General features: G+C 33.8%; 2 protein-coding genes across 4 annotated transcripts; one reads left to right on the top strand and one right to left on the bottom strand.

Moving 5' to 3' along the window:
- LOC109335978 (transcription factor PIF3-like) lies at nucleotides 2,458–7,188 on the top strand. Its single transcript, XM_019572288.1, has 9 exons — nucleotides 2,458–2,614; nucleotides 2,957–3,221; nucleotides 3,360–4,623; nucleotides 4,722–4,826; nucleotides 4,931–4,996; nucleotides 5,270–5,335; nucleotides 5,435–5,836; nucleotides 6,692–6,809; nucleotides 6,939–7,188. The coding sequence occupies exons 2-9, from the start codon at nucleotides 3,130–3,132 to the stop codon at nucleotides 6,947–6,949; spliced, it is 2,124 nt and encodes a 707-aa protein (XP_019427833.1). The 5' UTR covers nucleotides 2,458–2,614; nucleotides 2,957–3,129; the 3' UTR covers nucleotides 6,950–7,188.
- On the bottom strand, nucleotides 7,787–11,995 carry LOC109335977 (uncharacterized abhydrolase domain-containing protein DDB_G0269086-like). 3 transcript variants are annotated; one of them, XM_019572286.1, is made up of 3 exons: nucleotides 11,659–11,995; nucleotides 8,275–10,447; nucleotides 7,787–8,244 (listed from the first exon to the last, which is right to left on the bottom strand). In XM_019572286.1, the coding sequence occupies exons 1-3, from the start codon at nucleotides 11,695–11,697 to the stop codon at nucleotides 8,081–8,083; spliced, it is 2,376 nt and encodes a 791-aa protein (XP_019427831.1). In that variant the 5' UTR covers nucleotides 11,698–11,995; the 3' UTR covers nucleotides 7,787–8,080. The 3 variants fall into 3 exon arrangements, with proteins under 3 accessions (XP_019427831.1, XP_019427832.1, XP_019427829.1); XM_019572287.1 differs by having other exon boundaries at nucleotides 7,787–8,542; nucleotides 8,582–10,447; XM_019572284.1 differs by having other exon boundaries at nucleotides 7,787–10,447.

The following is a 17,241-nucleotide window of genomic DNA, read 5'->3' as shown; positions in this document are numbered from 1 at the left end:
AGTTTTAGTCTCATCAAGTAAGTTTTAGTCTAGGTTCACTATATAGTATATAGATCAAAAGTGAAGAAACATATAATTATACGGATTTGATACCAGTACCATATATTAACACAACACATTAACATATTAGATTGCTGAATTTTGTCACTTGTATGCATTTTAGCTTACTCATTTTAAAAATGCAGGACTTGTTTTACAACGTGACACTTCTTGCACCCACTTACCTAAATGGACTAAGAATGCATTTGGAGGATCCTCACTGAAAATAAGTTGCGTTTGGTAAGAAAATTAAAGCTTACGCCCACAGTAATTCTACCCGGCTACTATCTCTAGTGTGTGGAGGATATATGTGATTTAGAAAAAGGAAAACAAAAGTTGAAGTTAATATTTCTTATTAGAGATCACACCTTTCATCTTTCTGCTAATCTTTCACTGTCATTTCTGGTTGGCAATCAAACTTTCGGTGAAAGAACATGTTCTATACTCACTGGCTTAGACATAGTGAATCAAAATGACAAACATCTAATTATTTAAGACTATTTGTGGATAAATAAATAATTTTAGCACAAAGTATGGCTTTGATAGGCCAAAAACTCAGCTTTATAAGACTGTGCTAAACACAAAAGAATATTGGAGAGATTTGAAGCCTTTGTTATTATGGATTTAAAACTAGCTAATCCACTTGATGGGGTTCAATTGCTGCTTCTTTAGGACCAGAAGGGTCATATTTATTTAAGAGTAGTTTCTTTGGTTTTCAGATGTATCAAACAAAAAAAAACTAAAAGGGCCTCTCTCTTGGGTGAGGACAGGTTATAAATGTTGGGCCTAGCATAGTTAAAAGATTGGGCCTCCATTTGTCGTCTCCTTCAGTTACTAGTATCTTGGGTCTCAACTCTAAAGCCCATTCTTACTTCCACACGTATTGTTTTGTCTGCTGACACAATATTTCATATTATTGAATAAAGACACATACAAATATGATGAGTCATGAAACGAGTTGAGCCAGGTTATACTTGATCTCTACCGGACTCTAAATATTGACCAGGTCTAATTTTTGGACCCGAGCTCAACTGTTCCCAATAAGACTCGATAATATTTAGACCTCATCATAATTATATCATATGAGTGAGTATAGTCCAGGGACACACCTCTTTCTCTCTCTCGTACCTTACTATCATCTTATTCTACGGCAATCTACGTCCCCATTATGGGCAAAGCTTCCATTTCTTTGAATATTTATATCTTATTGCTTATGTGGGTCGGTCTACTTAATTATAAGTTTAAATCTTACTCCTTATGTGAAGATCTTATTGTTTGGTAGTATTTAAGAATCATAATAAGTATTTTGTGAGCGGTGAAATTTGTCATAATCCTCCTAAGAATTCGAAACCCTAATTACCTAAATGTTATACATCACAAAAAAAAGAAACTAAACGAAGATTATTGAGGTGGCCGATGCTCCTTTCCTTCAAAGAAAATTTTAGGTTGGAACACTGCACATGAAAAACTTATGTCAAAAGAACTAACTATACCCTACCATGAAAATTCTATTGTTGCGCGGTTTGTAATCTAGCAACAAGGTTTATTTTATATAGAGAAAAAATATTAAACCAACAAGGTTTGTAATCTATTGTTGCACGGTGTCTTCCTCTAATTAATAGGCGAGAAGCTAATTTTTACTATACAATCTATTATTATTTTATATAGAGAAAAAATTATAAAAATGTAAAACAAATTTTTATATTATTTGAAATTTTTAATTGAGTGAAGACACCAAATGAGATAAAAATAAGAATAGGTGAACCCTATCTAATATGACCTCTTACGATGGTGTTTTTTCTATGTATATATTCATTAAATTCAGAACCTAAATTTCATATTTAAAGAAATAAGTCATTTTCACATAGACAAGTTAGTTGTCTTATCCCAATTGATTGATTGACTGAAACTTTGTTGCTATTGTAAAATAAAAAAGAAAAACATCAACCAAAAGGGATATAAATTAACTTGTGACAAACCATGGTTAGAAATAGAAACCCCTAAATTTCTCTTGTCCAATTTGTGCGTGTGTGTCACTGCCGGTGCTTTCTGCATTGTTCTCAAATTTTGGGTCCTTTTATCTTTGTCAAAAGATTGTTTTTTATTCTCTATTTCTTTTGTAAGTAATTTATTCTAAGTAATATGGAGGCTAAATACATAATTAATAAGATCGTTAAATAGATACAATTTTTTTTACGAAAAAATGAATGGAGGAGCAGTAACTTCCACTGTTGTGTGCACTGCAAATGATTAACGGGAGCCTGAACATTGTATCACTCTGTAACTGTTTCTTATTTGTGTAATATATTTTTAATTTTATGTTTTTTCTTTTTTTGACCAAGGAGAAACAACCATAGATAGAAGGATGATACAATGTTTGAAACAGAAGATACTATTATATCATTAAGAACATTATAGCATTTGAATTAGGGAAAGGACTTTTTCGGTCAAAGCATTACAGCTCTGGTTTTCTCGAAATGTTGCACCTTTTTGTAAACCCAGTTTAGGAAATTTCCAGGTTTGAGTAAAAATTGGAGTTACATGAGGTTTTCCTTTATCTCTCCACAAAATCAGTGTAACTGTGTAAGTATTGTCGATGGAAAACTAAACTGGGGGTACAAATGTGGAAACTTGAATGCTATGCTTTGTTGATTAAAAAAATAATAATATAAAAATGACAATAAGATCTAATCTCTTAAGACCCCCTTACTTTATTACTTGGTATGCTTTGTGCATTATATATACTTATATATTATATACAACTGATTATTTGTTTGACTGAGGTTGTATTATTTAATTTAATTTTGTATTATAGTTTGTTTCTTCCTGATAATGACTTGGGGTATTAAAAATTAAGATTTTGTTTTATCTTTTTGTTAATTATTATTGCTGTAATGTTAGCATGTTTCTTTTATAGAGATTTGATTGTCTCATTCTTTGGTGTGGCTTACGTCAGATTTTTTCTTCTACAAGTCTTATTTGGATTCCAATGGGGTTTCCCAATAAGGAACTAGCTAAGTGCTTAAGTTTGAAGACTTTCTGAAATTTTTGCTGCTAAGGTTTCATTAATCTCTTGATTCATCAATCATCATGCCTCTATATGAGTTATATCAGTTGTCTAGAGAGAAGGTTGATAAAGAGGTTAACAACACTAGTTCAGTTGAACAATCTCAATCTTCCTTGTAAGTTCATTAGCTTCAGCTTTATAATAATTGTAACATTTACATTTGTGTTAGAATTGCATTCTTTGGTTTATTTCTTTCTAATTCTAACTTCTAACCATGCCCTTTTATGGTTGAACACTTGAACTTCAAATTTAGGCCTGAGAATGATTTCTTTGAGTTGGTTTTGGAAAATGGTCAGATTTCAAGCCAGGGTAAGTATAGAAAGAGCCCAACTTCTTGCAGGAGTTTGCCATCTCAATGCTTACCATCCCATAGTCCGAAGGGTGGAGATAAAGATGAAAGAGGATATGCTATGAATACAAGGTTGGGAAAGTTTCGGGACTTTGATTCCGGATTGAATGAAATCGCGATGTCGGTGCCATCAAATGAAGTGAATTTGAGTCAAGATGGGGACATGATGCCTTGGTTGGATTACACAATGGATGGCTCTTTGCAACATTACTATAGTTCTGATTTCTTAAATGAACTATCTGGTGTTACAGAAAATGACCTCCCTCAACCAAATAATTGTGCCCTTATGGACAGAAGAAGAAATGGTACGAATCAAGAATTTAAGGACTCTCATAAAAATTCTGCAAGAAATGTTTCTGGTTTAGAACAAGGGGATGTTTCTAAGGGTTCTTCAGCTAGAGAAGTTGATACTTGTGGGCCTAAAGTTAGCACCAGTCAGTTATACCCTCCATCATCACATCAATGTCAAACACCATTTGCATCTGTTAGATCCAAAGTATCAGATATAACTGAGAATAATACAAGTAGTGCTACTGAGCATGCACCTCGTGGCGAAACAACTCAGATTGCATCTTCCTCTAGTGATTTTTATAGCTTAATGATGCAGAAGCAGGATCCTATTATACCATTGCCTACCAATGGTTCAACGGTAATGAATTTCTCCCATTTTGCAAGGCCTGCTGCTATTATGAGAACTAATCTTCATAACGTTGGCTTGAAGTCTGATTTGTCTTCAGGAAGACCAGACAGTAGGGGAAATAAGAATAAAGGTACAGCTAGAACTAGCAGCAAACCTCCCGAATCAATAAAAGTTGATTCAAGTGGTCATTGTTCAAAGGAACCAATCATGCACTGCCAGCAGGTTATGGAGCAATCTAAAGTTGATTTGAAACGGTTGGAGCCAAAATCTCTTGAACAGAATGCTGTAGCTTCTAAACAGTTGGACCCTGCTTGCAAGGAGAATTCTATTAAGATTGATAAAACTTCCAATCAAATTATTGCTAAAAGTGGCTCTAAAGAACAAATAGCCATTGAAAAAAGCATGGAGCCGGCAGTAGCCTCCTCTTCCATTTGCTCTGGCAATGATACAGGCATAGTTTCAGACGAGCCAAAGCAAAATTTGAAGCGGAAAAGTAGAGATACTGAGGGCTCTGAGAGTCATAGTGAAGTAAGCATTAGTCTTTGGGGTACACTGTATTATATGCTTAATTATTCTTACTTGTTTTATTCTTCCCACTTTAAACCCAGAAATTGTCTTACTTGAAGGATGTTGAGGAAGAATCTGTGGGTCTTAAAAAGGCGGCTACTGGACGAGGACGTACTGGTATTAAGAGAAGCCGTGCAGCTGAAGTGCATAATCTATCCGAAAGGGTGAGCAAGGCCCTCTGCTATTTGTGTCATGTTAGCTATAAAACAACAAATTTCTCTCTAGAGTTCATGTTTCCCGTTCATATGATTATAATTTATTTATGCAGAGGCGAAGAGACAGGATCAATGACAAGATGCATGCATTACAAGAACTCATACCTAATTGCAACAAGGTTGGCCTTTTTTATTTCCACTCTTGTTATAGAATAAAGATATGTAGGTTACTGAAAAGAGTTTAAACTTATAACATATATTTATTTTAGCTTGCTCTTGTGGAGTGTGGGAGGTTTTGTCAAATTATTGAAGTTACAGCTATATATGTGAAAACTAAATTAACCTGTTGCTTGCGGAGTTTCAATCCTCAACATGAATATGAAACATGATGTTGCATTAAGTGTATTTGTATTCCTCATTTATTTTGTTTTTTGTGACTTCATATATGTCAGGTGGATAAAGCTTCAATGCTAGATGAGGCAATTGAGTATCTTAAAACACTTCAGCTCCAAGTTCAAGTAATCTCTCCTCCTCTTGCATTCATCTTTTAGTTTCAGTTTTTCTGATCATACATGATCTTGTTATATCATGGCATTGCTTCCTATCTTTTCTTGCAGATGATGTCAACGGGAGCTGGTTTATACATGCATCCGATGATGATACCTCCAGGAATGCAGCACATGCATGTGCCAAATACAGCTTCCTTTTCACCTATAGGTGTTGGCATGCAAATGAGGATGGGCTATGGGATGGGTATGCCTGACATGAATGGTGGATCTTCTAGATTCCCAATGATTCACATGCCCCAAATGCAAGGACTTCCCATGCCAATGCCACATACTCCCGTATTTCCTTTTTTAGGAGGGCCTTTTGTGAACTCACCAACTCTGGGACAACATGCCGGGGAAACAGTAGGAGTTGTTGAAAGTGGGAATTCAGCTTCATCAGACTTAAAAGATCCAATGCAAGTTAAGCAAAGTACTGGTGGCTGTGACTCAACAAGTCAGATTGCTAACAAGGTTTGTTTAGCAACAGGTTTCTTCAATTTTTAATTAAATATTTCTCAGGATTATAGTATAGGTTTAGTACAAACTGGTTAGTTCCTTGATTTATTACAACAAGTGTGGAGGTGTTTACTCTGACATATTATTCACTGTTCAGTTATGCATGATACTATGATATAATTGCAATTATTGTAAAGTTATGCTTAATGGGTCTGGTTCATCTTATTCATTTGTCCTCCACATTTAGAAGGCGGGAACTCATTGCTCTCCTTTTCTGCCTTTGTAGATTGTGTTACCTGTTATTCTAGGCCACCTGAAACCACCATTCTCAATTACTGAATTATTCTACTTATTTAACTGATATTATTTCCTAAAGAAGGTGCATGAGAGGATGCTCAATCTTATTAGTGTCCTTATCATTGGTTATTTGCATAACTGCTAAAATTCATGTTTAGGCAAGTGGAATCCAAGAAAACAAAGTTAACAACAAGTGTAGTTTTTTCTGGTTTGATAGAGCAGTTTTGATTTTAGGGACGAAAAGCGCAGACATGTATGAACAAAAAAGAAAATGTTGAAATCAGAAGTTTTTACTTAGTCACCATTGAGTGGTTAGTTGGTCTTTTATCATAAATATTAGTGCATCCCGGGAACAGTCTCTCCACTTGGAGGGGTAATGCTGAGTATATCTACCCTACTCAGGGGGCTGGACCCTACTAGGTGAGGGTCTCGTAAATAGGATCGAATATTTTTATTAGTGATCCCGGTCCACTGGTCCCACTCACCAATTTTTACATTAATTAGAACATTTTGGTTCTCAATCATTTTTTCTAGTCACACACCTAATGTCTGTCCTCATTTTTGTTATGATAGTGTGAAGCAGCAACTGTTGGATTTGAACAGACAGCTTTGGTGCAAAATAGTGGTCATACCTCTGATGTTAATGACAGTGGAGCTGTTAATCCTGGCAAAGAAGATAGCCTTGTGATTGGTTAATATTCTGAACAAGCATCACTAAACGCATCCGGACACACAAAGCCATCTTCAATGACATTTTGCATTGATATTTTAAGCTAAGGGTATCATAATGGAACATCTTACTGTTTAGTTGTACATGCAGGTTATGATTGATACTTGGCATTGACCGTGGCTAGTAGAAGAATCCATGTTTTCAGAAAAGTGAGTCCGAAATCTCTGATTTCTCATCTTTGCGAGTTGAATGTAGATTTTGACAGAGGGTATTTCAGAGTATTGAGGTTGACTTGTCAAAACAACCATTAGAATCTCAAGTTCCAGACGTTGCACAAGTTTTGGCATGTTGGGACACAATCACACAACACTCATTTGTACATCCACTTGGTTTAGATCTTTTATATGTATCTTACAAATTGTTTATATATATCTTACAAATATGTACTCAATTGTTTAGTTTGGATCTTTCATAGTGATTCTTTGGATACCAGTTACCATCTTATTTTGTGGGTTTGAAACATTTGAATCCACAAAGTCAAGATGACCTACATTATCATATGATTATGATTAGTGAGGTGTATAGTAAAAATCTACTGGTTTTGGCAGATTATGATTATCTATGGTTGAGAATCATACATTCAGACAGCCAAGTGTTGAGGTATATTTTATATTCGTAGCCAGTATTCATGTCTTTATTTCACCTATTTGGGCATAGAAATGGAAGAGAATGTGATTATGATAAATTTTTCACATTCATGGTATGATATACAAGAACCACCCAGTTCTTTGATATATTTTTCACCTTTTCAATTCCCATTGTTCTTGTTCTCCAACATGCTAACAAGTCCTCATTTTTTAGATTAGATTAGACATAAATGTATGAACAATCGCAGTGATGAAGAATCTGTTTAAGATTGATGAAAACTCCCTTAGCTAGTAAGCAAAATGGATATATAAGGATTTAGACAGTCATGTAATGAGCAGTCAATAGTAACACAACAATGTTAAAATTGCTTCCATTGTTCATTAACAACAATCAAGAAAACAATGCATATATTCAAAAGAAAAAATCAGAACAAAACAATCAAATTTTACAGTACTGCCTAAATCATGGCCTACATCATCTTCTATATATACACTGCACTCTTCACACCATTTTGCAATCAAACAAATTTTATAGAGAATAATGTATAGAATCCAATAAAATATGCGCTATATAATGCAATGCACCACGATGATGAAAAACAAAGCAACAATGTGAAATTCTGCAAACTTAATCAGTTCATCCCATTACTTGACTTGAATATCATCTTTAGCCTCTGTGGAGTGGTTTTTGGAGGATGGAGATTTCCCTATGATAGCTTTCCTTGCTTTCACTAGTGACTGTTTTACCTTTGATATGATGTTATTTGACTGCTTTTGAGCTGGCTTGGCTGGAGTTTCCTTTGGAAGGTCTTTGGAGGATGTTTTTGTTGCATCACTATCCTTGGTAGGTTCCTCTAGAACTTGAACCTCAGTTTTCAGAGGCTCCTCAGTATGTTCTTTCTCCAAATCATCCAATTCAGTTTTAGTAGTTTCCTCTTCTTCAAATTTAGATGCTAGTGTTTCTCTAACAGGTTCTCTTACAGCTGAAGATATTTCGTCCACTTTTGTGTCAATGTATCCTCCTTTCTCATTTTCAACCGCAGGTCCATCATCTTCAGTTGTAGCTGTCTTTACCTCAATCTGTTTCTCTTCCTTGTTGATCTCAACCTCTGCCTCTCTCGAGGATACATGGACAGCTTCAGGTGCTTCTGGTTCCTTCTTGTCATCATTTTCAGCAACAACAACCTTTTCCTCAAATCTGGTTTCTTCTATAAGGTCACCTATAGCTTCCTGATCAACGGAAGCTTGTCCGGGAATTGCCAAAATGCCAGCCACGTCTTTTGATACCCTTTCAGTAACATCACTAAAGCTTGATTCTTTCTTGCTTTCCTCTCCAAAAACCTTTTCTGCAACTTCAGTCAAAGGCTCCACCAGATTTTCTGGTGCTGCTTGAGCTTCCTCATTTCCTGAAAATTGTGCAGTGTTTGCAGTGATGCTAGTTTCCTCTCCTTTGAATGTTTTATCTTCCTTCAATGATATTGGATCCTTGATTGTGTCAGTTTTCTCTTCCTCATTGTTAGTAGTCTCCAGCACAATTTCTTGCTTGGTCTCCTCTTCTTTACTAGGTTCCCCAACATTCTCAGCAGCTTCTACAACCAGTTCTCTTGGATTTTCCTCCACTTCAGTGGGCACAGGTTCTAGCTTCTCTCCTTTCTCAGGCTTTACTTCTAACTCGGAGGTGCCAGTCTCTTTCACCGCCTCAATATCCGACACTATGGGTTGGTGAACTGCACTTACAACATCTGGTTTCTCTGCTTCACCTGGCACTGCTTCTGACTCTGAGTTATCAATCTCTTTCACCACCTCAATATCAGACTCCTTGGGAGGGTGAACCTCCACTGTATCACCTGCTGTAGCTGTTTCAGGGATAACAGTCTTCGGCAGCTCCTCTTCCTCTTGTTTTAATGATTCTTTTTCTTGTTCACTTGAGTTTTCATCAACTTTAGGAACCACAAGCTCTGCTTTCTCTGTTTCTGTAGGTTCTGCTTCGTAGTCATTAGTCTCTTTCAGTACTTCTGGTTCACTTGCTTTTTCCTCTATGGCCTCACTGGTTTCTGTGGAGGATACTTCAGCAATTGCAACTGTGTTTGGTTGCTCCTCTTCCTTTTGATCAAGTGATTGATTTTCCGGTTCTTTTGGGTTTTCCTCAACTTCAGTCACCACTAGTTCTGCTTTTGGTGTTTCAAAAAGTTCAGCCTCTTTGACCACCTTTCCTTCTGATTCCTTTTTTGGTTCTTGAGTTATTTCTTGCACCTCTGTAGCCACAACCGCAGGCTCAGGCCCAGTTTCAGGTTTCTCTTCCTTTTTGTCACTTGCTTCCAAAAATTCAGCCTCTTTCACTACCTCTGCGTCTAATTCCTTTCCTAGTTCTCGTGTTTTTTCCTGCACTTCTGTTGCCACAGGTTCAGGTTCAATCTCAGGCTTCTGTTCCTTTTGGTCACTTGTTTCGAAAATTTCCGCCTCTTTCACAAACTCTGCTTCTGATGCTTCTAGAATGTCATCTGTCTTTGGTTCTGTAGCTTCCTTTTCTAGCTGCTGTGGTGTTTCCTCTACAGTTGGTTCTGTGAATGGTGGCTCTTCTAACTGAGATTTGGCTGCATCATCAGTAGCATTTGAATCATCGATCACTTTCTTCTCCTCCTTCAGTTTGTCTCCAATATGTGTCTCCAATGAAACAGGATCATCATTCTTTTCGACAACAACAACAGCTGGTTCCGCATTAGTGCCATCTTCTTCTGTCTTAGAGAGAGGGGCTATTGGAATTAGAGCATCCTCAATTTTGTCATGTTTCAGATTATCTTCAGCAGAATCCCTTATTGCCGGAGAATCATCAGACTTTTGAACCTCAATTGCACCAGGCTCTCCATTCGTCTCATCTCCTTCGGTCTTGGATGAAGGGGTTGTATGACCTCCATTTGCATCCTCTAGATTGTCATGTTTCACTGCATCTTCATTGGCTAAAGAAGCTATCATATCTGCAATAGCTTCACTCTTTTCCTTGTTCACTATTTGCTATACAATAAATATAATAAAGCAATGATAAGTAAATCAGCAGTGCCCATTAAGGATATGAATAAACTTAAACATTTTAAACATTAACAAAGAGTGAACATAAGTGCAATTTGAAACTAGCAGTGGAAGTAAGAACATTACCAAAGTAAAGCACAGAAATCACAATTTTTCCATCATCTCAAATCTGGTCCCTTAAAACAATGTAATTTTTCAAATGGAACTTGGCTTGAAATTATATGCTTTTGTAATAAACATCTTGAAGGGAATCCGGCTATTATATTCTTTAGTTTATTCATTGTTTACAAGCTTGCAGAAAATACTCTCCATAGCAACACTGGCAAAATGCTGGAAAAGTGGCATCTACATAACTTGCTTTACACTCCAAAACAAAATAATCTTGTGAAAAGAAGGGAATCGTATAACATGGATAACATTTCATTGAGTTATTTCCCTATTGCAGATATCATCACCTTTATTGGGCACCAAATCCATATTTAAAGGAAATACTTTTTTTCTGTCATCACTATGTACATGTTGATCTAAATAGTGATACAAAGAGTATCTATCTAACATATACAATAACTGTCTTCAAAGATTTATTTTCTATTAGGGTATACTTTGAATCAGGACATATATTGATAGAATCCATATCATTATTCCATTTTTACAATAATTGAAGTTAAGCAAAAACACACTTTTGATCTCGTAACTTAATTATTTTTCTCATTTTGGCCCCTCATCTTTATTGTCTCATTCCAGTTTCTTACTTTGTTTCTGTTAGCCCCCTCCGTTAAAACTTTTGGTATTGCTTCAGTTTTACCTACAAAGCGACGTGTTTCACCTTTGGCCCCACTGAAACACGTCGTTTTGTAGGTGAAACTCACAGAAGTTAAAAGTTTCAACAGAAAGACATACAAACAATGAAGTCAGGGACTAAAAAATAAAAAAAGAGGAACCAAAACTAAAAAATAAGTTAAAGTAACAGAGTGCGTTTTTGTCTTGAAGATATATGTCTAACTAGGTGTTATCATGAAAAGAGAAGTAAAAAACAAAACCATCAGAAAAAACATGTTCATAGTTATCCACTTAGTAAATATATACAAGTTTGATCGCCAAGAAGAAACATAAAAACAATATGTAAGTTCCATCAAGCTCATTAAGGAAGCAGTTAAAGATCACATAAGCCATAAAGCTTGGAAAAGAAAATTAACCTCATCAGTAACAGAAGCATGATCAGTTTCAGTAGCCATGATCCAAGCTTGCAAAAGTGATGTTCAAGGTGGTAGAGTACTTACTTGTAGTGGAGAAACAAATAAAGAAAAGTTAGTGAGAAGAATAATATGGTTGGCAACAACTTCCAGGAAAAAGAAGGAATAACAGTTCAACTTTAGAAAGAAGAAGATGAAGAACAACTAGTTTTCAACATAGAAAAAAAGCAGAAAACAAAGATGTTTGACAGACTGTACACATGAACTGGTATGGTCTCAATGATTTAGGAGGATTAGTATGAAGGGTGCCACTAAAGTTTTCACATTAACATAGAAAATAATATGAGTGTAATATCGATTTATACCAATTATATCATGCATCATTCATTTGTATAATGATTATAAACATGAGTAATAGATAACATAATAACAGTATATAAAATTCATACATTTTTTGATCAAATAATGTAAAGTATTTAAAATAGAAAAGTTGATCATGTAGGTATGAGCTGTGGCAAAGTGAGTAACTTTATTGAAGGAGGTTGGGACCAGATCAGTAGCATGCAACTGCTATATTTTTAAACGGTTCAAAATGTTTGGGGCCCTCTCCTTGTGATTTATAAGATTATCGTACATCACTAATCTTCTAATTCTAATTATGTTTCATCCCTAGATTATGAAAAACCGTTAGATAAAAACCATTATAAGATTCCCGTATAATCGTCTATTTAAGAGTTGGTTGGCTATAATAAAATTTGATAAGTGATTCATATTGTAAAGTTAATTAATTTTTGCAAGACTGGCACTTTAGTAAGTCTATGTGCGCGAGGCCCACAGCTTACCAGAATCCAATGACTAATAGATTAAACTAAGTGATGTTTACAAATATAGTAATATAGAAAGGAGAGAAAAATATATCAATTACTTTTATACATTTTCATTACATCTTTTATCATTAATATTACATCTTTTATCATTAATATTTAATTATTATTGATTCTTATAAAAATAATATAGATGAATAGCATTATGTAATAATTATATATATAAATTTTTATAGTAATCGTAGATAAATATTACATTTATATATAAATAACATGATATATATGTGGTTGTGTTTGCTAACGAGAGAATGATTGTATTTTGCAACTAAATAAAACATTGAAGATAGGTAAGACTTTTGGTTTTAAGCTCTACTAAATCTTTATAGTTGAAAGTTTGATTTCTGAGAGCAATATTTATTGGGAGAGACAACTACAATTCTAAAGGAATTAGTTCTTTACTCATAAAGGTGGGCATATCCTTGGTAGGGATGGGGATCCTCTATCCCAAAGGGACTATGTCTCCATGTCCCTACCAATGGAGTAACGCCAAATAATATTAAAAGAAAATAAATTTATGTTTTTATTTTTATTTTTCCAATAAAGTGAGACATTTTGATTGGTTTGAGACAGAAATGATGACAGAAAATCTTCATCTCCTTGGTAGTAGTACAAAAAAATAAAATTATCATATTTCACTTGAAAATTAAAATGATATGGAATTTAATAAAAGATAGATAGCTTTACAATTTGAAGGTCGTATTTGTTCCACGATAAGGTGGTACAATTTTCTTTGATTTTCAAACTGAAGATATAGGACATTGATGAATTGAAAACGATGCCATGCAACTTGAAAATATTATTTATTGGCACAGCTTATCTGATTGGTGGATTTTTTTTATTTCTCTATTTTTTCCTGGATGAAGAAACTTCGATGGACTTTCTATGCCTGATGCTACGTTAGTTTCTGAACGGCACTATTTCCACATTATATAACATTAATTTGTTTTTCTAGAACATAAAAATAAATGTATATCATTTCAAATTGAGATCTATTTTAAAGGTAGACACTAGAGTTAGAGTAGAATGCAAATTTGGAGAAAAACTATAACGTCTTTTCCTGATAGAACAGGCAAAAAAGCCCACCTTATTTATATATTGGGCTCGCTCCCATTTCTGTACAGCTTACCCACATGTCCTTTACTCTTCCATCTTTTTCCATAAGTCAGTATGGGGAAAGTTTTTTAAACAAAAATAGGAATGTAAAATATTAGTGTAAAGATTTATATATTGTTAATATATTATCATTTATTAATTATTTGTATTACTTATATTTAAAAATTAATAATAATTAAATATGAATAGTGGATAATGTGATAACTGTATAAAAAACTTTTACAGTTTCAGTATATATATTTTCTCTCTCCCATATTATATATAAAAAACAAAACACTAATTTTTATACAACTTTCATTTTCCTTTAATCCATACAAACTTCATAATTTCATAGAGTTTCAACTCCTTAATACGAGGATGAAATTTTTGTAAACAAATTATTTATTTTTATTGAAAAATAACATAAAATTATTATCAAGATTTTTTTGTCACAGGTCACAATCTCATCCAATTCATGACTACTCTGAATGGGAGAATATCTCCATCCATTTTCATACCCCTCTTTTCTACTTTCCTCCTCATTATCCCAACACCTCTTTTCACTTCCCTAATATGAATTAACGTGCAGTATTCTTGTCCTTCATCATTTAATATAGACATCAACATCATATTCAAGTATAACCATTTCGTGATCCTTGAAGTATTTTGTTTTTTCTGGTTAGTGATACACGGTTCACAACTATTGTTACAAAGGTGAGATTTTTTTAACTTAGTGAATTACATGTCGAAATTTATGGTATCTATCATGACAACAATGTGGAATTGCACAAAATTTCTAACTTTGTGAGTACAATGTAGAAGTGATCCAGAAAAATTATGACATTACTTCTGCACTATATTAACTGAAATAAAATTTTACAAAATAGTCAAAGTTAACTTCTACAATTTACTCATAATTTCATATTTTATATTATACTTACAAAGTTGAAAATTTTGTGCAACTTAATACAGTCATAATTTTATGGTAGACACCATAAGCTTCAGCATATAACTCACGAAGTAAAAAAAAAACTCTTGGCTTCATGACCATAGTTGCAAACCGTGCATCATTGACTGAAAAAAAAGGACATACCTTAAGAATCTAGGAATGACTGTACTTGAATATAATTATTATGAGAAGTGGAATAAGGATGTTTGTGTTGTTTGTGTTCAGAGTTGGAGAATAGTAGGGTAATTTAGATTAGGGGATGTGTTAATGAAAGAGAGTTGTGAGATAATAGAGAAGAGAAGTAGAAAAATGGGAGCGTGCGAGTTATTAGGTTCATGGATTAAAGGAAAAGAAAATAAAAGTTGGATGGAAAAATATTTTGATGTTTTTTTATTAAGAAAATGTGGGATTTAAAATACTTTTTCCCTATAGGTGATGTAGTTTCATAAAGGATAATGATTTTAATGTCTAGAGTTGAGATTTGGATCATCTTCAACCGTTGCCTCTCTTAATTAATTGTCCCAGCCTTAAATTTGAGTGTTCCTAGAATGAAAAAGATAGAAAGAAGAGGAAAAAAATTGTAAGAAATAGTTTTTGTCTCATACTAGTAGGAGAGAATCTATATTCCTTAAATTATATTATATGTACTTCAATATATAATTTCTTTGTATCATATGTACCTCAATATGTTATTTATTTATTTATTCTTCTGGCAACTTAAATCTACCCCTCATTCACATATCTAAAAGATAATACATTTGGCAATAATAAAAAAACACTTAATCTTTCTATCACTTATGCAATTATTAAAAATAGAGAAAAGGATTAACTGATTTGAGATTTGGGCTGTGAAATCATTGGGTGAGCTATATAATTAAGTCAGTCAATGTTATTTTACTTTACCCAACTATAAGCCATAGTTGTTTGGTTATGCAATTGTGGCATGGAACTCAGTTTTCTTTTTGAAATCCATAGTTTTCTTTTCTTTCAAATAACTTAGTGAAATCGAGTTGGCAAACCAAGCGTAAGATCTAAATGTCTACAAAGGCACTAGTAGAATAAAAGTTGTATGAGCTGTATAAAGTCCCTCCCCTAACATCTAAATGTTAAGTTCTTCCAGAAATGTGCCAAAACAATATAGTGCTAGGACCTAGTGTATAAAATGCTACCTCAAAATGTGCTAGAACTGTAGAAAGATTACTCATTTCACATTCTCTTCCCCTTCAAAACCTATAGCATCTTTAACTTCATTTAGCTATCCCTCTCACTTCTTCTGGTACTAGGAATGTGGGTAGGGTCATTTCTCATTTGGCTATTTGGTTTGCACACCATAAACTAAGCTAGTCCTTTTCTTAATCTATTTGTAGTGAAAATTTTGTGCTGTTTCTCTGTTTAATTTTACTTCTTTTTGGTTACTTTTATTTTACTGTGTGTAAAGCATAGTACAAAAGAATGAAGCAAAATCTAGTAAAATTGATTACCAGCATGCATGGAATTTATCTGTTTGCCAGTTTGCCTTTTTTTTAATCTATTTCGGTCTAACAACTGAAGCCACATAACCATACAAGTTAAAAGAAATTTGGTTAATAAAATAATATTTAATTTTATTGTTTAATTAGTAGGAGTTATAGGTTGTATCACTTTAGGACATCTAGTAATGATAGTAACAAAAATTAGTAGCTTGGTACTATATTTTGATCAATCAAGATAAAAGGCACCCATGTGAAATTCCAATTTAACTAAAGTAACTCTAACATGATGTAAAACATGTAAATATGCAAACTTTAAATGCAAGAAGATATACTAAGATTGTAAAAAGGTATGGATAGAAACATAAATATAAATGGTGACTGAATCTTGAGAATTAGCTGTGTGAACAAGAAGATGCTGACATTATGTGTATAAAGGTACACTGTTGAAGACACAAATTTATGTAGTATTATAAAGTATCCATAGAGCAGATACTGATATTGGGTGATTTAATGTCTGACACTAATTTTCCATAGAGTTATTCTTTGATTAGACTATTTTAATCAAAATCTGTTAAGTTCTGAAATCAGATTGATTGAGAAAACTCATCTCTATGAGGAAATGCTATTAGCATCTCAACAAGCATAAGGTCTCTCCTGAATTAAATCATATGTAATGATGTAAATGTTACAATAAAGTTGACTATCGTTTCCCACTACAAAGAAAAAGTGGAAATGTAATTATTCAAGGGTAAGATACAGAGGAACATTTCAACTAGACAAAGATTTTGATTATTGATGAAAGTTAGGGATTTTCCTTGAGGGATTATATGCCATTAAAAAACTCTTATAATTTTGCCTTGTTATTGAAGTTAATTCCCTATGCTGATTGGTTCTTCCTATTGTTAGATGCCTCTCATTACTATGCCTTAAAAGAATTTTATGACAATTTTATGGCTCTCTTTAAGGGCATTTTATGTCACTTTTATGGCTTTGTTTCCAAGCATCCAATGCTTGGAATCCAAGATACCAAGACTTTGTTTGCCTATAAAAGGACACATATAGAGAGCTTCAAAATCATCTTCACAACACACAACATCTCTTTCATTTACACATATATTGTGAGTGCATTCTTGGTGAGAATTCTTGTTCCATTTGAGAGAGTATTTGTGAGAAAAATATTGCCATTTGT

The sequence above is a fragment of the Lupinus angustifolius genome, chromosome LG20 (genome assembly GCF_001865875.1).
Source record: "Lupinus angustifolius cultivar Tanjil chromosome LG20, LupAngTanjil_v1.0, whole genome shotgun sequence".
Lineage (NCBI taxonomy): Eukaryota > Viridiplantae > Streptophyta > Magnoliopsida > Fabales > Fabaceae > Lupinus > Lupinus angustifolius.
The sequence above is the reverse complement of the archived record's forward strand: the minus strand, read 5'-3'. Positions and strand labels throughout refer to the sequence as shown.